Genomic DNA, 25,083 nt, shown 5'->3' on the forward strand with positions numbered 1-25,083 from the left:
ATTCTGCTCTGCTAAGATTGGAGTGTACACAGTAAATGACCTGCCCATACCAGTAACCCTACTGGACATAGCTACAATTGTAGACTCAAAGATAAACTGAAGCCAGAGTTGCTCTACTCCTCTAATCAGGCAGGAGTAGAAATCAGATTTAATATAAATTAAATTTCTTTTAATCAATAAAAATAATTGACAAGACTACCTGAGACTGAAAAAGTAATCAGTATTTAATACAGTGCAAACCATAATTTCTTAATTAAAATAGATGTGCGCGTGTACCTGAATGGGTTATTAGTTATCACGAATAGCAATGAACACTGCACTGCCACACAGAAAAAATGTACAGCTGGATTTTAAGTGTAACTCCTCCTTACTTTCAAGGTAGTGCTTCTCGATTTCAAATCGGTTTCACTAACGAAAAGTGGAAACAGTAACTAGGTAAGTGCAGTGATAGAAAGGTGATCACAGTCAATGAAAATAAATACAGATCGCAATGAACTAAAAACCTAACACAGTCTTATACCTAAACATGTGAAGCCAGTGGTGGCTTAAGACTTTTCCTTTTTACAAGACTACTGGACACACTGTCAAATGACTTAAAATTACAGGCTGCATTTCAGGTCATTTAGATTAAATATGCTCCAAACCCTAGAAGAGGAAGATCCAGCAGTGACATTAGCATAGTCTGGAACCTGAACGTTGGATTTTGCAAATATATTTTATTTTACAGAAATTCAACATTATCAACTGCAGGCAACTTTCTCTGGCCTCCTTTGTTTCCTTTGTACAAACCATGCTTTGCAGAGTACAGCAATGTAGTGCCCACTGCTATGGATTAAAATGAAAGAGATAAAGACATTTTGCTTAATGTTTTGTCCCAACACACTACACGTGCACCTGTAACAGGTGACCAAAGTCCATGTTATTTTTTCCTGCCAGGGGCTGTTGTAGTTACATGTTTCCAGCCCAAGCTTCCAGCTCTTTCATGTCATCATCATCTTCTTCTTCTTTCTTCTTGGCTGTAGCACAAAGTGTTAAAAATTAGCAGCTGATACCTTGATGCAACCCCATAATGTCCCACTTACACCGGACAGGGAGCCCTGCACCACACAAGGCATTAGGTCCCACAGAAAAGCCAATCTGCTATATGTGGGTTTCCATTACAAGAGTCATACGCCTTTTTAGAAGCCAGAAAGGTTAAACTTCCTGAGGCCATATTCCAAAATGAAAAAAGAAAATGGTCTTGAAAAAAGCAAATGTGCATTTTAATCAAATGGATACACAAGCATTGTCCGTATTTGTGTCAGTCACCACATCTCAAAGCATGGGAAGATCCAGACCTAGTTTAGGAGCCCCTTTGGAGCCATGTAACGCTTACTTAGCTAAGTAGTGGTATGTTGACAATGGATGCAAATACCTGTTGCTTTCTTGTTGGTCAGCATGCTTAAACCAGTCGTTGTGGATTTAGATTGATTTCTAATAATACAAAGCTGGAACAAATGGGAACTCTAAGTACAACCCTCAAAAGGGAAGGAACCAAGGAATGTTGTTTCAAGGTTTCTCCTCTCTCTCTCTTTTTTTTTTTTTTTTTTTTTTTTTGTGCAGAGTCCCCCATATTAGACATGGCAGAGTAGAAATCAGAACAGATAAAAACTGATTTTTAAAAACAGAAACATATATTTAAATATATATTCTCTTTTTAAAATAAGTCAGTTAAAAGTAAACATGAGACTGGAAAAATATAAGCCTAATACTATAATCTATTAAAATAATTTAAATGTACTGCAATCATCACTCAAACTGTAATGAATTAAGGTGCTGCTTCTTTAATGATATACAAAATTGGGTAAACAACTTTTACGTTCAGCTCAAGCTTTTATAAATATGACATTAACTATCTATATCATTTTCAGTTTTGATAATGGACCAAATGCTGGTACAAGCCGATCCTCTCTAGTCCAGCACCCTTGGGACCTGACTGGTGCAGAACAGGAGAATTTGCCAGACCACAGGAAGTCAATATTGTCTAGCAACATTACCAACACTGCCACTGCTTTCTGGTCTCTTAAAAGATATTGCTTCCAGTTACATCAGCTACCATTAGTACAAGCTGGCACTTCCTTCTCTTCCATCTCCATTCTATGCTGAACCTTATTTTTAAGATAATATAACAATGTAACATTCCTGAAAGTGCAAGAATACATGCGAACTGCTCCCGTTACAGCTATTAATTTTCATAGATCTAATGACAGGTCAGAGCAGATCCCTTGAGAACATGTGATTCATGAAGCAATTCCGTCTAACTCTGCAAGCTGCTCATAGCAAGAAAATTCAAAATTCAAATTCTCATTGAGTTGCTGATTTGATTGATGGACATGTTAATAAACCAAGCTAGCTTTGACAAAGGAAGACAAATACCTGGCTTTGATGGTAATGATATTGATGGCACGTTTGGTAGTGGTACTGTCTCGGGACCACTGATCTCCAGCAGGTTTTTGTCTAATTCCTCCTGTTCTAGTTCCTCCAATTCTGCCATCAGTTCATCCTAATATTAAATGGAAATAGAATTATGCACATCATACTTGCCACCAAGTAGCACAGAGACAGATTTGGCTAGGTGCATTATTACAGGAGCTGGCCCAAATGACCCCAACACATGACCCTCAAACTGTGACTAAAGAGTCTGGATCCATTACAAAAGTCACCAGAACATTGGAGATTTGAAGCCCCATGAGAGTTTTGCAGCTGCCATATACACAATTATCTGCAATGAAGACATCTATTCCTAGGCAAGATCTGTAAGCTCGACCTTGCACTGTGTCTGAATGCATGCAGCACACAGATCACTAAGAGATGTAAAAGAGTAAATTGTTAACTGTCTGACCTCCTGCACCCTTACCTCGTCAAAGTCTTCCCCAAATCCTACAGGCTTTGAAATAGCTGTTGAAATCTCATCAGCCAGCTCCTGCTGTTCAGCAATATCCTGCATCAATTCATCTACTTTATCGATATCCCTGCAAAGAGACGAACATAACATAGTAGGTCATTAACCTGGCTTGCAATGCCTACTGACTACATTTGCTGACTCTGTGGGAATACAAACTCCACTCTGTGATGGCATTTGAGCTGTGCATAATCTCACATACCCAGCTAGGACAGATCTTTCCCGATCTCCCTTCCCTGCCAATGAACTGCTGTCATTCAATTTCTTGGCATTTTTATCCATTGCAGGAAAGAATGAAGCTTCCTCTGCAGCACATGCCATTTCTGCTGAGTGGACTGGGCAGGAGGTAGGGCTTGTTTCCTTTCCTTCCTCATTTCCAGCCTACTGCCTCCCTAATGATTCTAGAAATCACGTGTAAGAAAAGCAAACTTTTCTCTTCAGCAGAAATTTAGGGCTAAAAGATGGTCTGAGAGCCCCAGAGGGCAAAGGAGTTCCATTTACTCTCAGAACAGTCATAAAACACATGGCAAGATGGACTGGTCCCACAAAAACATTTCACACAGGTAGCCAAGCAGCCAACGGCTGGCAACTACTTTCGGTTATTCCCATAGATCAGTTATTCCCATAGGTCAGCTTCAACTTGTTAGGGGTGAAAGACTCCTTATCCTATAATCAATCCCTTAAGCCATCAAGATCCAACGGTCAGTGTGTTTTGAACTGTAATTCTCAATGCAAGTCAGACGTATTTGTTTTAGGCAAGGTTGGAAGAAAAAAATACCTGTACAGAACACAAAGTTATCGCTGTTAGTGCTAACTCCACAGTGCACCAAGGGTGAGGCGAATTTTGCACTTGAAGTGGGGATTCAACCTCTTCTATAAGAAAAATCCAAGATGTTTGTGCCAAAATTATACTGCTTACTCTGAGCACAGAATGACTTCTAAAATTTACAACAAATTGACTAATTACTGGACAGTGGCTGCTCCAGCCAGGCTGGAGTGCTCCTGCTCACAGCACACCAGGGCGAAGAAAGCTACTTTGGCCCAGCCAGAGCGCTCCTACCTGCGATGACCCTGCCGGGCTGGAGCAAGCTCCTGTTCACAGAGGGCGAGGGCTGCTCCAGCCTATACCAGTTACTCTTTAATATCCCTAGTATCCATCTCAGAAATTGTAAGGGATAAGGGAGAGAAGAGAAATCTAAGGCACATGTGACATCCTGAAGGGTAAAAGTACCTCAACAGTCTCATAGCTTTTAAAAAAAGATGTTAATTTAATCTAGAACTGCAAACACTGAAATACCCTAATCACATGGGGTCACTCTATGGCTGAGTTAAGGCTGTTCAGGTGCTTAACTAAGCATTCCTATACCCAAACTGATTTGGATTTCTTTTCAATTTAACTTTAGTTCAGCTTTGTGTTGACTACAACATCTCTAATGTAATTTTTCTTTAAATACTGATACGTAATCTCGACCATAAATGCCATCTTGATGTAATTCTGGCTGCAAATTACTTAGAGCTAAAAAAACTGAAAAGAAAAAATCTTTTAAACAAGGCTTTTAAAAAAATTGAGCAGGTAGTAGGATGGATCTCTGACAGGTGTATCTCTGAAGTCACTGCAGACTGTTATTGAAACTATACTTTAGCTTGACAATTGTGTGTGCTATTAAGGGCCTTGCCTTGTACCCCATGAATATTTCTGAGATCAAAAATCCCAGTCTTTTGTAGCTTGATCAAGAAGCAAATGAATCTAGTGTTCTGTTTTAAATGTTATTAAAACTATTTCACTGCTTTGTCTGCAATCTCTGCAAAATAGCAGTTTTTTCCTGGCAAGATGATATAGAGCGATTTAGCAGATTGCATGGGACTCAGTTCCTTACTCTCTTTATATAATTTCTGGTTTTATTTTGATAGTGTGGACACTCACTCAGGGATACAATATGTAATTACTTACATGTTGTCATGAGCCGCTTTCATAGCTTTAGCAGCCAAACCCATATTCTTGAGCACTTCAGTATTGGTATTGGCATTTTCCAGGGCTTCCCTCTGGAATTCAATTGTTGATAATGTGCCATCTATCTGCGCAAGCTGCTTCTCGTACCTCTTCTTGCGTTTTAAGGCTTGAAGAGCAGCTAGACAAAATAAAAACAAAATTGGATGTATATGATATGTCCAAAATAGTCATTCAAATGTGTACAAAATTCCACTCACAAAACTATTGCTCATACCTTCTGCTCTTCTTTCTAGTTTAAAATCTGTTACCATTGCGTGTTCCTGCCTCAAAAAAAATGTAATGGTAGCCAAGTCTCTGATGTCCACTTCATGTCAAAATACAGATTATATGACAGCAGCTACAACATTGGCAGTCTAGATTCTCAGCATAGATGACACTATTTACCACGGTTTTATAGCAAACACGTCTTAAAATGTTAGTATACCTATTTCAAACAGTAACATCTTCTTCCATCTTTTCCCATGAAAGATGCTGTGGGCCATGTTACAGTAACCTTCAAAGATAGAACTACACTGCAGGCTCAGGAAGCAGACCCTGGGAGAGATCATGTGTATACAGTGCAACACTGGAATTGTGAACAGGTCAATTAACCACATGCCTCATTTGGAACCAGAACTACGTAATGAGGCAGCTGCAGACTCCCCCCACCTCCCCCCACCCAAAAAAAAAAAGGCAAATACAGTAAAGTACTTAACATAAGTTACTGAAAGAAATAAAGGGAAGGCACCATTTTTCTTCTGCACAATAAAGTTTCAGAACTATATTAAGTCAATGTTTAATCATAAATGTTTGAACCATAACATTTCGTTCAGAGTTACGAACATTCAGAGTTAAGAACAACCTCCATTTCTAAAGCGTTCGTAACTGAAGTTCTACTACATATCTCACTCCTGTTTGACTAAGAGCAGTGATAAAGCAAACTCATACAAACACTCTTTGCATCTTTTCATGTAAGGCAATGGCCAAATGGAGCCTTCTAAAGATGAGTTGGAACCTTCTAAGCATCATGGTCTTTGTAACCAAGGGAGGTGCTGTCTCCTTATGTGCAACCCTGCTCAGTTTGAGTCGGCACAGCAGTTTTTCTGCCATGTTTGTTTCTAGGTCTATGGAAATATGAATAGTTGTCAAAGAAAAACTACCTCAGTTAGCAGTTGGTACATTTAGCAACAGTGCAGCAATTAAGCATATTTAAGACAACAAGGTATAGGTAGCAAGCAAAAGGTTTCAATCATCCCATAAAATCACCACCACAGATGGGTATGTAATAAGGACCAGCAAATACCAATAAGACAGCATACATGAAAAGATCACTCAGATCATTTATACCACAAATACTCCTTTTTGCATTGTTAACAATAAACACCTTCACTGACACGGCTCAGTCATTACAACAAGAGTCTCAAATGCCCAGCCTGCATGCCACACCTGGATGAATCAGTTTTGCAATTCAACGCAGGAGTACAGTTAGCTCAAAAAATTATACAAAGTACATAAACTCTTTCATATCTGGCAGCCCCAGGACCATGAGTTTACTGGCTATTCAAAGATTCTGGACAATAAAAAGGTATACCTAGCAATGCATTAACACTAAAGAAAAACAGGATTAAACATTAAGAAACAAAAATGTTTGCAGAGTATTTTATTTACCAACAACAGTAGTATTGTATACTAACTTAACACTGTATTTATCTGTATTTACCTTCTACTGTACTTATGGAAAACATAACTAAAGTTTACTTATGGTTAAAATGTCAGTTACCCGACAGATCCAGATGATAGAATGCCGGATACGGTGCAATCTCTCAAGTAAGCTTTAGTGGACACTTTGGTTCTGTTGGCAATCTGTAATGTCCTGATATGGGACAGTCCATTCCCCAAGCATTAGCTCTACTTTCCCATATTACCCCTTGTCATTTTGTTTAACAGCATGACTGTTCTTATACCCAGTAGTGGTTATGACCTTGTTTTAAATCTCACTACCTGAGTTATCCATAGTTCCTTCCATTTTACCTGCTGCAGGATTACACTATGGCTATATCTACACTAGAGTTTTGTAGACAAAACTTGTGGTGCATCTACACACAAAATATATTTTGTCTACAGAAATTGTTGACAAAAAAGCTGTGTAGACACTGTGGGGGGGGCCCTTTTATCAGAGCGTGTCAAAAGATCGATCCGCTTTTATGTGTAGACGTGATCTGTCAACACAAGCTTTGTCGGAACATCTCTTCTGACAGTAACGTCTGCAGATAGATGGTTCTCTAGTGTAGACACAGCCTATGAGAAAAAGGTATAAAAGCAGCACTTTTTTGTGCCAGTATGTGCTGGTACTGCATACTAGTGCCTTGGCAGCCCCAGTAGCAGAATCCCCAGCTGGAGGGCAGGGAGCTGGCTGAGGTGACCTTGGCAGCAGGAACCCCAACTGGAGATCCCCAGAAGCTCTGTGGTCAGAAAATGGCTGAATACTGACTCCTCCTCTTCTAGAAAAAATACCCTGTATAAAAGACTTCTATGTTTAAGTGATGTTAAGGTTGGAAGGAATACCTAAAAGGCTACTACTACACACACCTCTAGTGCCAGCAGCTTGATGCAAATCAGCAGTCTTGAAAATGCAAAATGGACACTCATTTGCATATTTACAGCAGAAAATAAGCACGGAAGACGTGGTTCTGCCAGCAAAAGCCTGCTCTGTCGCCAGCCCCTTATACCTGGGAAAAAAAATCCCGCCATCAGGGGCTAGAGACAGAGGAGGTTTTTGCTGGCAGAACCATGTCTTCACTGCTTATTTTCTGCTGTAGATATGCAAATGATCCACTTGTATAGGCAAATAAGTGGCCATTTTTTATTTTTGGCACTGCTCATTTGCATCAAACTGCTGGCACTAGCAGTGAGTGTAGCACTAGCCAGAATGTAAGAGAAAACATGCTATCCTACCCATATACAAATGTACCACACTTTCTACCCGTCGACAATTCAGAGTAATATTTACCTAGTCAATTAATTAATGTTTTCTTGAAATGAAAACAGATTTTCTACAACTAATTAAATCTTATTACACCTGGCATTAAAAAAGTAACAGAGACCAAAAAAAGAGAGAATATAAATTAGGGATATAAAAAAAAAAAAATCACATTTAATTAGTTACCTGGTTAATCAAGTCACACAAGTCAGACTGCGAATACAAGCAAAAGGGAACATTCTGTCCTATACAAGAATATCGCCACCAGATATTTCATGCTATTATCATTGCAACTTCCAAGCAGACATGCTCACCAATTATTTATCTTGGGTACTGAACGAAAATTTAGATGGAATTAAAATAACCTTATCACCTCTGATCTGAATTGAGATCTTTTTACTTTTGTCCTCTAACATACAAATAGCCATCAAGATACAAATGAGCCACTAATCTTTTTTACTTGATGTTCCTGGGCTGCTTAATAGCTCAGATGCAGTGGCAGCCAAAACTTAAGTCTAATTCACAGCACACTAAAGTTCTATCCTGTGCCCCAAATCCATTCAGAAATCTGTGTACTGTGAATAGGAATACTTCACTTAGAAGTGAGAGGCAGCAAATGAAATATGGCAGCAAGGGAGGCCAACTGTTTGGCTAGTCATTTTCCAGTAACTCCATATGTACGTTTATAGGACAAAAATACAAAGAAAGGAGATGACTTGTTAGACTAGTAAAAACGAAACAGCAGAAATGTAGCACTTTAAACGCTAACAACATTATTTATTCGGTGATGAGTTTTCGTGGGACAGGCGCACTTCATCATAATCAGAAGCAATTAGAAAGCAACGTGCATCTCAGAACAGTTTCCTGACCTTAAGGTCCACAGATGTGTGGTACTGGGGTGGTGAGAGGAACAATGTGTGCTGCCTGCACCATAAGTACCAGCTCCACAAAGTCAATTGGCCAGGAAATGCAGCCAATATGAGCTAAGGAGGCAACGCCTGCAGGCAGGGGCAATGCATGGGGCCACGTGGCCATCCCTTCACCTAGGAATCAGAGGGAGAAGTCGACACTTCCAGGAGCTGCCTGAGGTCAGTGCTAACACCCTTGTGCACACCAGCCCCGGATCCCGCTTCCTGCACTCTGAACCCTTTTGTAACAACACTGAGCCCACTCCTATACTCCAAACACCTTGCCCTCAGCCCCATGCTGGGGCTTGCATCCAAGCTGGAGCCCTCATTCCCTCCGGCACCCTGGCCTTCTGCCCCAGCTTGCAGCTCCCTCCCCCACACCAAACTCCTCATCTCTGGCCTCAGCCCAGAGCCCACAACCCCAGCCAGACCCCTTACCATCTCTTGCAACCTCTTCCCAGGCCAGTGAAAATGAGTGAGCAAGGATGAGGGAGAGCAAGCGACGGAAGAAAGGGAGATAGAAAGAGCTGGACGAAGCCTCAGAGAAGGGACAGGCAGAACAAGGGTGTTGAGTTTTCTGCAAATAGAAAGTTTGCAACCGTATATACATGATATGATATACAGCTGCCCTTTTTACTCGTGCTCGAGTGTCCCTCCTCTTGAGATGCCTTAATAGGTTCTATGTCCCTTTTGGGGTTTTGTACTTTTAATGTTTTATGTATGCTTGTATTGTTTTTAAAAATTCTGTAAGCGGTCTTGAATATTTTAAATAGAGGGGTAGGGTAAAAATATTTTTTTAAAAATTAATAAATATATGTATATGAGATACATGGTAAGCTCTTTGGGACAGGGACCTGACATGTTTTCTAGGAAGTGTTTAGCACACAGGGGTTCTATACAAAGAGGTAATATTAACATTTGCTTTGTAGATTATAAAGCTTCATGATATGTGCTTGAGTGCATAACTGCGTTAATACAGCAGGTGGGCCTGCAGACATAAATGCAAGATTAAATAGGTTTGTAAATCCAGTTGGTTTGGGAAAGCAGATGCTGGAGCAGAGGGTGTTTGTTTACACGATTATCACTGAGTGGTTTTGTTTCTGTGCAAAGATTTCTGAAGAAAAATGACATTTGCATTTACTAACAGAGCAATGCTTCCATCCTTCTGCACGCAGAGCTTCCACTGACTTCAACTGCTCTGTGCACAGAAGAATGCTGGGAACAGGCTTAGAAAGATGCTATAACACAAATTTGTTTGGTGACCATTTTAAATAATTTTTAGCTTAATGTACCACTATCACACTGAAAGCGCTGACAGATTTCCATATGCACCTGCTGAAAAAGAGGCCTGGGCTACTCTGTGCAGATATAAGAAGAGCTGGTTACTGGTGGGTTTAGAATTTAGCTATTTACACACACACACACACACACACACACACACACACACAACCAACAACCCACAGAACAAAGTCAACTGAGATCAAAGATTCATTCACATGGCCATGACAGTTTCTCTTCACAGAGAATTAAACCAAAGAACAGCAAAAATAATCTAATTCTATGATGATTCTTGTGTGATGTAGAGGACCATAACAGCAATCCATCTATTAGGGTCTTATTTCAGATAGTGGCAATTGCTACAGAAAAGTTTTGCAGCCTCCATAATTATGTACCAACAATGCTTACAAAAAACATTTCTTCCTAACCCTTGGCAGTTTGTGCTTTGGCTTAGGATCTAATGCAGGAGGACTTTGATTCTTTGTAAAACTATCCCATATAATGGTAAATAGAATTCAGATAAAATCCTTATCATTCATACCCAATTCTTTTTAAATTTTATTAAGTTCCTTGGTTCAGTAAAACTTCACAGCAACAAGTGCCATTGGTTAATTATGCAAAAAAAGCATGACCTCTTGTTTTAAATGTACAGTAAACCCTTGATTTAACAGACCCTGATATAACAGACTTTGGAGGAGCTGCTGGAGTGGCTGGGGCTGCTAGAGCTGGAGAAGTTGCTGGAGCAGCTGGAGCTGCCAGAGCCAGAGGTGACAGGGAGAAGGACTGCATCGGGGTGCAATAGTTTTCTTCCCCCAGCCCTGTGTGCATGGAGTATGTCAGCACCCGGCTGCTGCTACCTGCACTGGCGCTGACCTTTGCACTGGCGGTTCAGAGGTGCGGGAGCCACTGCGCTGAGAGCTGCAGGAAGTAGAAGGAACTAGGCTGGCATTCAGCTCCTCTCCTGGTAACTGAGAAAGGGAGCTGGAGGTATGAGAAGGGAAGGGCGGGGCAGAGAACAGGCATGAGTGATGCATTGGAAAGGTCAGTGCATCATCATACTGTATAACCATTCGGATATAATTGACTTTAGACATTAACGGACACCCCTTCCCCCATTAGTCCATTAAATTGAGGGTCTTCTTTCTTCCCTTTAATTTAACTGGCTGACTCCCTGCTCTTATTATGCTACACAGTAAACAGGAGCAGTGACTTTTTTATACCATTATTTTAACATATCTATCATCCTGTTACCTCTCCAAACTTATTAAACATAAGGCCTGCATTTCATTCCCACGGACCCATTTACACTGATCTCCCAGAGGGAAAGCAAGACCAATGAAAAAGCAGCTGTGTCAGAGGTAGCTAGATTTGAAATGTCAGTTTCGACTGCTTGAAAAAAAAATTTTTTTTAAAAGAGGCAGGTCTTTAAATGTGAAGTCAGATTTATTAGTATATTATTAGCTCTACTTTTTTGGGTTTGAAATTGCAAAGCAAACAGTTACTTTCCCACCTCTGAAGAGAATTCCAGTTTCTACTACTATAATTTTTTCTACTAAAGTTTCTCATTTAATGCTCCATGGTGACCAAAAAAAAAAAAAAAAAAAAGATGAATCCAGGACCTCATCAACAATCTCGTCCAGTGATAATGCTACAAAACTGATAAGCATAATGCTATATTATCTCTGCACCCACCCCTACCTTGTTTCACTACAGAACTTTCCACAAAAAAAAAAAACATACACAACAAGAAGTGCTTCAGTCAGGCTACCCTCTTCTACCCAGCGTTGCAGCTGGAAGTTAATACAACAGGTGATTCTCTGTCACACAGGTACTTTCAAAAACCCCCCCTTTAAAAACCTAAATGTTGGCCATGTGCAAAAAGTTTACAATAGCTTTTTTTTTTTTTTTATCATAACAGAAATCTCAAGTTTCACACCTATTTTTTATGTGGAAAAGAAAAGGGTATTGATAAACATAGTTTGAGCCCCAGATGCTGCAAATATTGATCCACAAAACTTGCCTGTGACTGAATAGCCCCACTGCACATGAAGTTAGGGGCCTGCCTCTGCTTAGCATTTTAACTTTTATTTTTTGTACACAGCAGTTTAAAACTACCTTATTTGAATTTTATTCAGTGTCCCATTGGCAGTATATTACAATTTCCAACAAAAACCTGAAGAATTTAAGAATATACAGAGTTCCACATACCCACAAATTCCAAGTTTCATATTTGAAATGAAAATGTATCAGGATTGGGGACAACAAGATCTAGCTGCATTAAGTACAGTAAAAAACCTGGAATAAAATTCTATTATTTTAATTAAAACAGAAACAGATACACTGTAAAAAAAAAAAAAGTTCTAAAGCCAACTTACAGGATTCTCGCATCCCACCCAGTCCTTCATGATTTTATCTGTCTTCTTGTCATCCAAGTTCCCACCTCTGGCTCTACAGCTACCATTCTTTACCACAGATACTTGATACAAAAACTAAGTCATCTGGCCTGGCAGAAACCCAAGGTATAAGAGCTCTAGTCATCAAGAGAAACTGAAAACTTGAACCTATTTGTTACTTCACTTTAGGAAGAGTGTTAAATTCACTAAGCCATGTCTACGCTTGCCCCCTCCTTTCGGAAAAGGCATGTTAATGAGGCTGTTTGGAAGATGCTAGTAAGGCACTGGCATGAATATGCAGCGCTTCATTAGCGCAATGACAGCCACAGGCGCCTATTTTGTTTTAGGGAGAAGGGCTTTTTGAAGTCAGGGGCTCCTTTCGAAAGGCCGCTGTCTGCAGGGGGCGGTGTGCACTCTGAAAGAGGCGCTTTCGAATTGCCCGCAGCTGCTATTATGCCTCCTTCCAAAAGGAGGGGACAAGTGTAGACACCACCTAAGAATCTTATCACAAACAGCCATCCCATTAAAGGAAAGGAGGGGAATGTATATAGATTTGGAAGGGAAAAATATCTAAAAGCAATTTCAGGAGTATAACAACTGTCATACATTCAGAAAGAATATAAGGTGAGTTATTTATGAAACTAATTTATCTGATTAACCTGTCTTTTCTGGACAGATACTATATTTTCTATAATCCAGATAAGCCTCAAATACTTGAGCAAAGAATACTTGAAAAAATATCTAAAAGACTATTGATAGTTTAAAATATCTGACAATTATATTGCTGTATGACTGCCTTCTACACAGATACTTAACCTAACTTAGGCAACTGAAACAGCGCAAATTAATTTAGCTGTTTCAGCACACGTGTGTCCATATTCTGGGTACTCACATCACATACAAGAGCCTGAATCATCAACAGATTAGTATTTCAAAGAAAGCACGGATAAACAAGTGTGTGTGTCTCACACTGTGGAGGTCTGATGGAGTTAAGAGCATGTTTTAAAATCTCAGACTAATATCCTGGATCTCTCACTCTAGCAAGACCCAGCAATTTATCTTCAACATGTCAAAATCCTGAGAGGAGATACAAATTAAAACAAATCTTGATATAATCTCCAACACAACATTAAAAAACAAATCAGATTCCAAGACCAAGGGGAACACTGGAATCATGTGGCCTAATCTTCTGTTCAACAAAGGCCACAGAACTTCACCAACGTTGTATAAAACCCAAGAGCAACAAGTTATAAACAAAGTGATTGGATTGGGTTGATTTTCTCTCACCCCCGAGAACAATCCTTATTTAAATATGATTTTATAGGACACCAGATGGCTCTGGGGATTAGTAAAAGAGACACAGAACATCCACTTTGGCATAACTGGTCATTCAGTGACATACTCCAATCAGTGTTTACATAGTATACAGATAGATCAACTTTAGAATAAAGCTACAAATTCTAAGAATATAAAGACAACTCTAGCACCGAAAAGCCATGTCACTTTGTTTAACTGCATTGTTGGACACAAATATTCCTTTTCCCACTGCTAACTCAGAGTGAGCTACTAACTACTGTGCAAAAGAAAAGTCCTTGCAAAGAAATGAAGATTGTTTTAAATGAATCCTATAAAAACTTCTCGTCAGAACAAACTGCAACATAAATCGCAGACAATTTTAGTACTTCACTCTTGTATACCTTCCAAGGTCTGCAAAGCATTTCAAACCACTGGTTTAATTAAACGTAACATTTATTCTTATAGAAGGCTTGACAAAAAACCCTCATCTACTGGATGGTCACCCCCTCAAAATCCCCATGGACATCAACAATTGCTGGGGGTGGGGAGGGCTATTTTGAGACCGTTCCAAAAGTTAAGGACTTAGGCAACCTGATTAAAGTGGTGACTTCCTAGGTATGCAGAAGCCAAGACAGTGTCATCTGCTGCTCCCAGCCTTGATAAAAAGCAGGAGGGGACTGGTCCATTTCCCTACTGCATCTGAGAATCCAATGTGTAACAGTGCTACTAATTAGAATCATGCCAATTTTGAACCCAGCAAATCTAGAAAATAGCAACGTTTGTCACTAAGGCTATTTAGAGGCGACTACCACCCTAAAGGCTAGCTAGCAGTAGAGCAGCAGATGCCCAGACTCCTCAAACAGCAGCCAAGTAGATGTGCACTAGTAGGAAAAAAAACTCTCCTCCTTCCAACTGGCTGGGGCATCTGTCTATCACTCTATGCAGAAGGCCAATACATGAGAATGCCCCATCAGGTCCCAGAGACAGCACTTTTGTAAGAATCCAAGCAAGCACAGACGCTCCCCCACCTTGCAGCTACAGGAAGTGCTAAGCCTTCCCAAGGAAGCTGCTAATAGCATTTAGTGGTGGGGCCTCGATTTTTTTTTCACTTCGCTTTGGTCTACTAAGATTTTCCACAGACCTTCCTTGTAAGATAGGCAATGACTGCATTTCAAAGAAATTAAGTAATTTGCCCAAGACTAAACAGTGAGGCTATGACACCACAAATATGGGGAGAAAGGAGAGTTGGTTTCTAATCCTGATTATGAATACCAGATACTACTGTAACTTAAATACACTAGAGCTCAGTCAGAAGTTATGAGCCTAATGAAGAAACTACTGGCTGAGGTTCTTCAGTTTGTTTTATGCAGAAGGTCCTTTTTGGACTTAAGTTCTACCAATCTACAGAAAAACAGTAAAGCAATATAAAAATATGTTTGTGAAGTACTGACAGGCATCAAAGCTTGGACGCATAGGTGGGCAGAAATGCTGCTAAACGAGAAACTTCCTCGTTTCTGTGTAGTTCCTCTTTCTGAAATTAAATGCTACCATAGCAGATGGTTATGGTGTTGTCCTCCCTTCCTTTCCCACACTGCTGGCATGGTCATTATTACCAGGCAATTCAGCCACATTAAGCCCTGTGACCAGATCCTGTGCTCGACTTAAGTCAAAATCAGGAACTGCCTCTAAGCTAAGCAGACATTTAGCAATATTGCCCAGTTTCCCAGTATGAGCTGTTGAATCTTCAGCTGTCTGACATGACTGTAGCAGATTCTTATAGCTCTTATGTTTGCTCCAAGTCAGACGTAAACACATTCATTCTGTAACTCCTTAGTACACACACTGTTAAGCAGTGAACCACCAATTTACATACCAAGGACAGAAAGTTTGTTCCTGAGGCTACAAATTATGATTATTCAGCTATTATTAATTTCTGACATATACTTGGTGGTTAAACCACCCAGGCCTTATAAATCCTAAAGTGTAATATAACCACAAAGGTCAACTTAGTAAATGGAATCACTTTTTCCACTACAGCTAGCTGCCTATAGGGCACTAGATGTGATGCTTTCACGACAGAAGAAAGTCTTCTGCACCAAAATTCAACTCCTGTTCACTAGAACGAAATCAACCCTCTCATCCAGTCTGCTGATCTCCAGATCACCTCTGGGACAGTTGTGTGAGAAATTAACCGGCGAAGAGGACAAAGAAACAAAGGGAGAGAACATAGTTATGCAGAAAGATTTGGTTGCAGAGTATTGAGGAAGTCTGTATACAAGAGTGAAGCTAGCCTATGATGTCTCAAATTCACATCCAGCCTGGAGAACTTGTGCTTAGGTGGGTGAGACAACAGAAATGTTAATAGTTTTCCCACACTGGAAAAAAATGAACACAAAAGTATTCATGCTGAATCTGTGACAACGATTAGAGCACTGTGACTCTGTACACCATGGAAGCACTGCACTAACCATTTATTAAAACTTCCTCACATCCTTGTGAAGTAAAGTCAGCATTATCCCCATTATGAGGATAGGCTGAGGGATTTGGGCTTGTTTAGTTTACAGACGAGAAGACTTAGAGGTGATTTAATAGCAGCCTTCAACTTCCTGAAGGGGAGCTCTAAAAAGGAGGGTGAGAAACTGTTCTCAGCGGTGTCAGATGGCAGAACAAGGAGCAATGGTCTGAAGTTGAAGAGGGAGAGATGTAGGTTAGATATTAGGAAAAACTACTTCATCAGGTGGGTGGTGAAGGATTGGAATCTGTTGCCTAGAGAGGTGGTGGATTTTCCGTCCCTCGAGGTTTTTAAGTCCTGGCTGGACAAGGTCCTGGCTGGGATGACTCAGCAGGGGTTGATCCTGCTTGAAGCAGGGGGCTGGACTAAATGACCTCCTGAGGTCCCTTCCAGCCCTGTGATTATACAGATAAAAAAATGGAGATGGGCAAACATTAAGTGCTTTGACCCTCAAGTCAGTGGTTACAGCTGGGTTTAGAAATCAGTCCTTCCCACGTCCCAGTTCTGTGCTGTCCCCAGGGAACATTTAATTCGTATGTGTTCATATTTTAAATCTCACATTAAAACATAACACTTCCTAAACTGACTGCCTGCTATCACAAAAACCTAAGCCACAAAGCAGTTTTGCTCTTTCCATAAGAGACTTTTGGAGTACATACCTAAAAGGAGATTCAGGGCAAGGATGGAAAATTGTAATAAAGATCAGTATTAAAAGCATATTGAGCAACACAAAAAATAAAAAAAATCTTCTTAATGATCATCTTAATACAATTCTATCAAAACGTCTCAATTTTGGCACACTAGCCCCATCCCAGTCACAGCACTAATTATCCATATTAGCACATCCTCGCTCAGCTGGCTGGGGTTATTCCTGTAAAGAGCTGAACACTTTGACCTACTGACTTTAACCAGAATGGACGTGGTCAGTACCTCATTGGATAAAGCTCTCAGTTTGCACCATGAAAAAGTGGTTTTGTGTGGATTTTCATCAACTAACCAGCTGCAAGCTTGGGCTGTTGACACAAGGATGAGGGGAGCACAGCGCCAGGCTGAATGCCAACAGGCAGCATAAATAATCCAGTGTCTATAGTGCGTAGTCAACGGGCAGACTGTGGTCTGAATTCAGAGCTCCAGCTCCTTTCCAGTGGTTTATGAAGGAACAAGTAACGTATGAGCAGGGCATGCAGGGGTGACACCCTTTTCACCCCTCCTCTCCCCCGATTCCCTGGATGTTTGTGGAGTTACACTCAGAAGCGTAGGGAGCAGAGTTGTTCTGCCTGGCAGCAGCACTCTCCATGCTTGGAGCTGGCTGAACTCCTTACCTGCCTCCATGCATATATGGAGCTGGTCAATCTTTCTTGTTGCTAGAGTTGCAATACTGCTGCCTGCTTTGCAGACCATCCACTGAGGTCAGAGGCAAATTGGCAATGAGAGGGACTCCAGCAGCAGCAAAGCCAGAGGAGTAGAGGAGCAAAACCAGCCACCTTGCTGCTTCCTTCCCATGGTTTTTGGGATGTTGAGAAATTGGGGGTGAGTGGGAGGGGGCACATTCCCCATTGGCCAAAGTTACAGATCACCTCTTCATGAGGGCTGCAGCTGGAGGTATGCAGAACTGTGTTTGTGATCTTAGCAGTACCCACCATCCCATCCTGTGCTCCCACTCCCCAATGCCCAGTCACCTCAGTCTCTTCTCCCCTGCACCTGAGCCATTCCCAGAGCCCATTTTGGGCTCTTTCCCTACCACCATACTGCGCCCCTGCAGCTTCCTAGCCTGGCCTCATGTCCTCCCTATCCCTCATCCTTCAGGGCCAATTCAAAGAGTCACAGAAGATTACAGTTGAAAAAGACCGAGGAGTCATCTAGTCCAATCCCCTGCTCAAAGCAGGACCCCAACTAAATCATTCTAACTGGGGCTCTGACAAGCCCGGCTTTTAAAGCCTCTAAGGATGGAGATTCCACCAACTCCTTAGGTAACCTATTCTAGTACTTCACAACTCTCAGCAAAATTACTTTTGCCCACAGCCAACACAGACTTCACCCACTACAACTTGAGACCATTGCCTCTTATTCTGTCATCTATCACCAGTGAGAATAGCCTTGTTCAATCCTCTTGAGAAACCTCTTCAAGTAGCTGAAGACTGCTATCAACTCCCTCCACTTCCCCAATATTTCTCTTCTGAAGACTAAATGAGCCCAGCTCCCTCAGCCTCTACTCATAAGTCATGTACCACATCCCCAAATAATTTTTGTTACCCTCTGCTGGACTCTCTCAAATACGTCCACATCCTTTCTGTAGTAGGATGCCCAAAATTGGACACAGTACTCCAGATGTGGCCTCCACAAGTGCTGGACAGAGAAATAATCACTTCCCTTGTTCTGCTGGCAATGCTCTTACTAATGCCAAGAAAGCGAACATCATACTAGGCTGCAACAAGGGCACACCTTTATAACAAATCCTGCTTCTTGTCTATTGTAATCCCAAGGTACTTTTCTGCAGAACTACTGCTTAACTCAGTTGGTCTCCAGCCTGTAGGACGAGCATGGGATTCTTCTGTCCTATGTGCAGGACTCTGCACTTGATCTTGTTGAACCTCAGATTTCCTTAGGCCCAAGCCTCCAATTGGTTTAGGTCACCCCCATGCCTACCCTCTAATGTATGTATCTACCTTTAGTTCCAGTTTAGCGTAATCCGTGAACTTGTTGAGGGTACAGTCCATCTCACCATCCAGACCATTAATGACGATGTTGAACAAAAACCACCCCAGGACCAAACACCCTGCTTAATATGGGTTGTCGACTAGACATTGAGCCATTGATCACTACTTGTTGCACCAGACAATCCAGCCAGCTTTATAACCATCTTCGAGTCCATTCATCCATACCATACATATGTCTTTAACCTGATGGCGAGAATCCTATGGACGACCATATGCAAAGCTTTGCAAAAGTCAAGGTGCATCACATCTACCCCTTTCCTCATAGCCACAGAGCCAGTTATATCACAGAAGGCCTTTCTCAAATTATGACTGAGGTTAATGGAACCGCAGAAAGTTCACAAGGTTATTTCAGGGGGGTTGTGGTATTGCCACCCTCACATCTACACTGCTTTCAGAGCTGAGCAGAAGAAGAGTAATGGCTGTTGGCAGGGCACCCAACTATGAAAGCAGTGCGCCACCAGCAGTGCAGAAGCAAGGGTGGCAGTACTGTAATCCCTCCCACAATAACCTTGTAACCCTTCTCACCCTGCCCCCTCTGTCCCCCACAGACAGACAACTCCTTTTTAGGCCAGGACTTCTACAATTACAGTACAATATGTGGTGTACCTCATCCACTGCCTTCAGTGTCCCAACAACACAACACGGATGAAACCAGACTATCACCATGCTTTTGAAAGAACCCACACAGGAAAAAAAAAAAAAAAGACATCCTGTCATCCATGGACCAAAGACCACTCAATAGCTGACTTCTCAGCCCTCATCCTCAAAGGAAATCTGAGCAACAACCTCAGAAGATGAGCCTGGGAGCTTAAATTCATAACTCTGCTAGACAACAAAAACCATGATCTTAATAAAGATACTGAGTTTATGACTTTTTGAAACACTGGAATCAATTAATCCCTTTTTTTGTCCTGTGACTGCAGGCCACTTCATCTTGAATGATCCCTTAATAATTTGTGCCTACTTATGCTCAACAATATGTTTGACCTTATATTTAACCATAACTCTGAGTACTCTCCCCAAAGAAGAGCTCGGTGTAGCTCAGAAGATTGTGTCTTTCACCAACATGAGCTGGAACAGTAAGAGATGTTGCCTGACCCATCTTACCTCTCTAAGACAAAATTTTAGATATATGTTCCTGGAAGCACTTTAAACTGCCAATAAACACACTTAAGCTAGAAACAGACTTCACATTTGCTGTCTCGTTTGTAACATTCCTAGCAGGGCCTACTCCTTTGCGGGGGCTACAGCTGAAGCACTTATTTGCACAGGTTTAATTGGCTGTTTCTAATATGCAAGCCAATGCATATCCTGTTGGTTTTTCAATCAAATGTTATTTTGTCCCATATACAAGCACTACATCAATCTTTCCTATAAGCACTCACTACATCTCTATAAATTTCTGTATACACAACATTTCAGAAAAGCACATTCTTAGACCTAACTTGTCCATTCCGCTTTGGTGTCCTATGGAAAGGTTGCTGATACTCATACATCTTGAGGTTTCCAGGGTTGCTTAACCTACTCACAGCCACATAATAGGCCATGAGAGAAAACTGATCAGGTAAACATATTCCACAGTTCTCTAGACTCTGTCCCTGACTTTTGTTTATACTCATTGAAGATGCTGGCTTGATGGGACACTGTTGGTTCTGCCTGACAAATGGGAATATTCTAGAACATCGCCTCCCCATCCTATGACTGGACAGCTGGAGACCAGCAGCAAAGTAGTGCAACTCCCACTCCAGGGGCCACCACAAAGGTGGGAGGGAGGGACTGCTCCTCCTTCTTTCCCCAGCTATGGGACCCACTGCCAGCAGCTACTTCCCTGGAGCCACAGTGCGGGGGCTGCCCTGCAGTCGGGGGGCAGTGTGAGGGGCCAAGAAAAGAGGGAGGGAGCAGAGAGGTGCAGTGAGAAGACGGGAAGGGGGAGGAGCTGCGGGGCAGAGGAAGTGCGGTGGATGGGCAAGAAGGCTGTGAGAGGGGGTCCCTACGGTATGAGGTTGGTGCAGCATAGGGACTGCAGGAGGGAGGCATGGGATGGGGACAGTTCCTTTCCAAGAACTGCCACTTCAGCCCCACAGTTTCTCTTTTCCTTTCTTTGGTAGCCTCCTTCCTTCCTGGGGTGTAGAGAGGTAGGCAGGGGATCTTCCCTCATGCGAGTCCTGCCCGGGCACAGAGGTGGAGTCCCCCTGCGCCCACTGCTCTGTAGCCTTGCATGCAACAAGACAGCCCTGAGGATATGCATGACTATACTGGGCTGGACAGACAACTATTATAATAGTATAGATTGTTCTCCAAGAACACACAATCCCACTTAGCAAACAACTTAATGATAGCCCAAAAGAAGCAACAGATACCTGCAATTTTTATTTACTTTTTAAAGTCTGTTCTAAAGGAGCAGGGACCTTTATAATAGTAAGATTTGTACTTTTCTGGATACTTGAGATTAAGTTTCTCAGCTGTACGATGCTGCCAATAATGCACCTAAGCATAAACTCTGCCTTCTCCCTCTGACATTCCAGTAAGCTATCTTCTACAAGGAAATTGAAGTCAGCATTATACCAGCCACACCCACCCACCCATCATTACATAATCATCATGTGACAAAGCATATACTTTACAAAAACTTCCCACATAAAAACCCTGCCCTTTCCTGGTCACTGTTACAGAAGAAAATCTATTAATACACTGGCTACATCTACACGTGCACCCAACTTCGAAATAGTTTATTTCGATGTTGAGACATCGAAATAGGCTATTTCTATGAATAACGTCTACACGTCCTCCAGGGCTGGCAACGTCGATGTTCAACTTCGACGTTGCTCAGCCCAACATCGAAATAGGCACAGCGAGGGAACGTCTACACGCCAAAGTAGCACACATCGAAATAAGGGAGCCAGGCACAGCTGCAGACAGGGTCACGGGGCGGACTCAACAGCAAGTCGCTCCCTTAAAGGGCCCCTCCCAGACACACTTTCATTAAACAGTGCAAGATACACAGAGCCAACAACTAGTTGCAGACCCTGTATATGCAGCACGGACCCCCAGCTGCAGCAGCAGCAGCCAGAAGCCCTGGGCTAAGGGCTGCTGCCCACGGTGACCACAGAGCCCCGCAAGGGCTGGAGAGAGAGTATCTCTCAACCCCCCAGCTGATGGCCGCCATGGAGGACCTCGCTATTTCGATGTTGCGGGACGCGGATCGTCTACACGTCCCTACTTCGATGTTGAACGTCGAAGTAGGGCGCTATCCCCATCCGCTCATGGGGTTAGCGACTTCGACGTCTCGCCGCCTAACGTCGATTTCAACTTCGAAATAGCGCCCAACACGTGTAGACGTGACGGGCGCTATTTCGAAGTTACTGCCGCTACTTCGAAGTAGCGTGCACGTGTAGACGCAGCCACTGTGAGTTTTATACTTTCAGATTCTCCACCTCAAGCAGAACCATGGCAGTCTAACTTACTTCCCTCTCCCTTAAACTCTTAGGTAGGGAGTGGGGCTCTTGTACAGCTTTATTTGTCTATTACAGCTTTATAACCTCCTAGTTATTCACAAATTAAAACAAGTTGAAAAATTATTAATAAATAAGAACTCAAGGACCTACATAGTACCCTTGATCACAGAATCTTCAATCATGTTATAAGTTTCATGATGCTTTTATTAGGTTCTATCCCCATTTTCAAGAAAGGGAACTAAAGCAAGAAGAGGGAAGGTTACTAGCTCAGGATCACACAAGACAACCAGAACTAGGACTAGACCTGACAACCAGCCTCACAGTGAAACCACTAGATCATGCTAGTCACTGTGGGTTTTACACCTACCATATCAAAAAGGGATGTTTACACCTGACAGTTTTAGAGAACAGCTATCAGTGAGCTGTAAGTCACATTGCACAGAAGATAAATATAATTCTGTCTCCTTTTCACCAGTGGATAATGTTTGCAGAATCAGGTGCAGGGAGACCCACCGCTGATAACTTGTGTCAGCAATAGGTCTTCTGTCAGAGTATAAATTTAACACTTCCACTAGTAAGGCACATATAGAATGATAAGTAAAATGTACTGAATGCAAACAGTGTTTGATGCTGCTCAGAAAGACAGTTATACATAATCTGCAACAGAAACTCTAACTTACTCCTTCATGCCCTCTACAGAAAATGGGTCCAGTGAACTCAGGGTAGACTGTGGTGCGTTTTGTTCTGTCTCCAGCCATTGACAGCAGGGAAAACAGCCTATATAAACTGAACTTACAGTCACCACTTGATAGGGACTGCCCACCCGTGCTGCTCAAACGAGCTGCTCTTGTAGTTACCTGAGAGGACTGCCAACGGCAACAGTATGTGGAACTTAATCCTATAACCCACTAGTCTGTTCAGCGGATCAAGAGCCAAGTTAAGCCTAACCAGGGCAGAAACAAAGCTAGTCTGTCCACCTTCCCACCCGCTGAAGACAAAGCATTCGTTCCGCAGTTCCCCGAGCTGAGCCTTGGCCAGAAAGAAGTGACAGAGTGGCAGGGGCTTCAGCCGTGTCAAGGGCCTCGGGAGCCACAGTCCTCACCCCCCCGGCCCATTCTACTCCAGGGCATTTGGTCTCATTCATACAGCCAACCCGCTCGGCTCTCGCCGCTCGCCCGCAGACTCACCCCACCCCAGGCCAGGCCCCTCAGCCGCAGGCTCCCCCACCCCACCCCGCGCTCCAGGCCCGGCCCCGGCCGCGGCCCCCCAGCCGCAGGCTCCCCCAACCCACCCCGGGCCCTCGCGCGCAGACTCCCCGCGCTCCAGGCCCGGCCCCGGCCCTGGCCCCGGCCGCGGCCCCCCAGCCGCAGGCCCCCCGGCCCGGCCCCTCACCCCGCTTGTTCTTGGTGCCGTGCTTGCGGGCCGCCACCAGCTCCTGCTCGATCTTCTTCTCCAGGAACTCCTGCTTCTTGCTGAGCATCTCCTCGGTGTCGCGCAGCCGCTGGATGGCCTCCTGCGGGGACGGGCCCTTCCCGGCGCCCTTGCCGCCCGTCCCGAAGAGCTTCCCCAGCATGCCCGCCATGGCCGAGCCGAGCCGGGCCGGGCTGGGCCGCGCCGCGCGGCAGCGAGCGGGAGGAGAACGGGGCAGGCCCGGCCGCGCGAGGAGACAGGCGGAGACCGACGAGAGCCTGGACCGAGACCTGGCGAGAGCCGCTCCCCGCACCTCAGCCTGGGCTGCGCCCTCCTGACTCACCGCCTCGCCCGCAGCCGTCACCTCGCACCACGGCAACGGCGGCGCCCCGCCCCCCACACGCCACGTCTCCCAGGCCCACCCGCGGCCCGACCATGGAAGGGCATGCTGGGAGCTGAAGTCCGCACCTCCGCTCTCGCCTTAGGGGTGTAGTGCATTCTGGGAGCCGTAGTCCTCACTCCCCGACAGCAGTGCATACTGGGAGTTGTAGTCCTCACCTGAACGCTCGCCCGAAGGCAGCAGTGTATGCTGGGAGTTGTAGTCCTCACGGCAGCTCTCGCCCCGAGGCAGCACTGCATGCTGGGAGCTAAGTGTCTCAAGCTCTCCGCTTGCCCTAATGGAGCTGAAGTTTTTGTTGACGCATGACATCATCGCCACGCGCTGAGCCTACCTCAGTAAACATCGTGACGTCAGCGGTGGAGCCATAGCAAGCGTCACTGGCCGGAGCTCTTCGTCACGGGCCGCGCCCGGCCTAGCCCTCACCGAGCGCCCGCCTGGCTAGCAGCGCAGCGCAGCCCCGGGCCGGGCCGGGCCGGGCCGCCTCTCACTCCAGGCCTCTCCTCAGCCCTGAACCATTCCTGCCGCCCTGGCCGCGCCCGAGGCCGGGGGCTCGCAAGCCGGGAACCCGGGCACCCCGCCAGGCAGTGCGCGCCGCCCGGCTGACTGCGGGCCACCACTGGGCTGCGTCACTCGCTCCCTGCTGCAGGAGCGATTGCTGTCGTCTTGTTCCTCATCCCACCCTCTGCCTAGGACAGGGCTCGGCCACCTGCAGCTCGTTGAGGACTTCTTTGGGGCTCCCCCCAAAAGTAAAAAACCAGCCCCGCTCCTGGTTATTTTTAATATATGGTGCACGCCTCAAAGCC

At 43.7% G+C, this 25,083-nt stretch overlaps 1 protein-coding gene across 1 annotated transcript; it reads right to left on the reverse strand.

Annotated features, from left to right (window-relative positions):
- Positions 1 to 203: 203 nt before the first annotated feature.
- Positions 204 to 24,263, reverse strand: CHMP4B (charged multivesicular body protein 4B). Its single transcript, XM_075011589.1, has 5 exons — positions 23,863 to 24,263; positions 4,893 to 5,070; positions 2,897 to 3,011; positions 2,416 to 2,542; positions 204 to 1,016 (listed from the first exon to the last, which is right to left on the reverse strand). The coding sequence occupies exons 1-5, from the start codon at positions 24,050 to 24,052 to the stop codon at positions 949 to 951; spliced, it is 678 nt and encodes a 225-aa protein (XP_074867690.1). The 5' UTR covers positions 24,053 to 24,263; the 3' UTR covers positions 204 to 948.
- Positions 24,264 to 25,083: the final 820 nt, after the last annotated feature.

The sequence above is a fragment of the Carettochelys insculpta genome, chromosome 17 (genome assembly GCF_033958435.1).
Source record: "Carettochelys insculpta isolate YL-2023 chromosome 17, ASM3395843v1, whole genome shotgun sequence".
Taxonomy (NCBI): Eukaryota; Metazoa; Chordata; order Testudines; family Carettochelyidae; genus Carettochelys; species Carettochelys insculpta.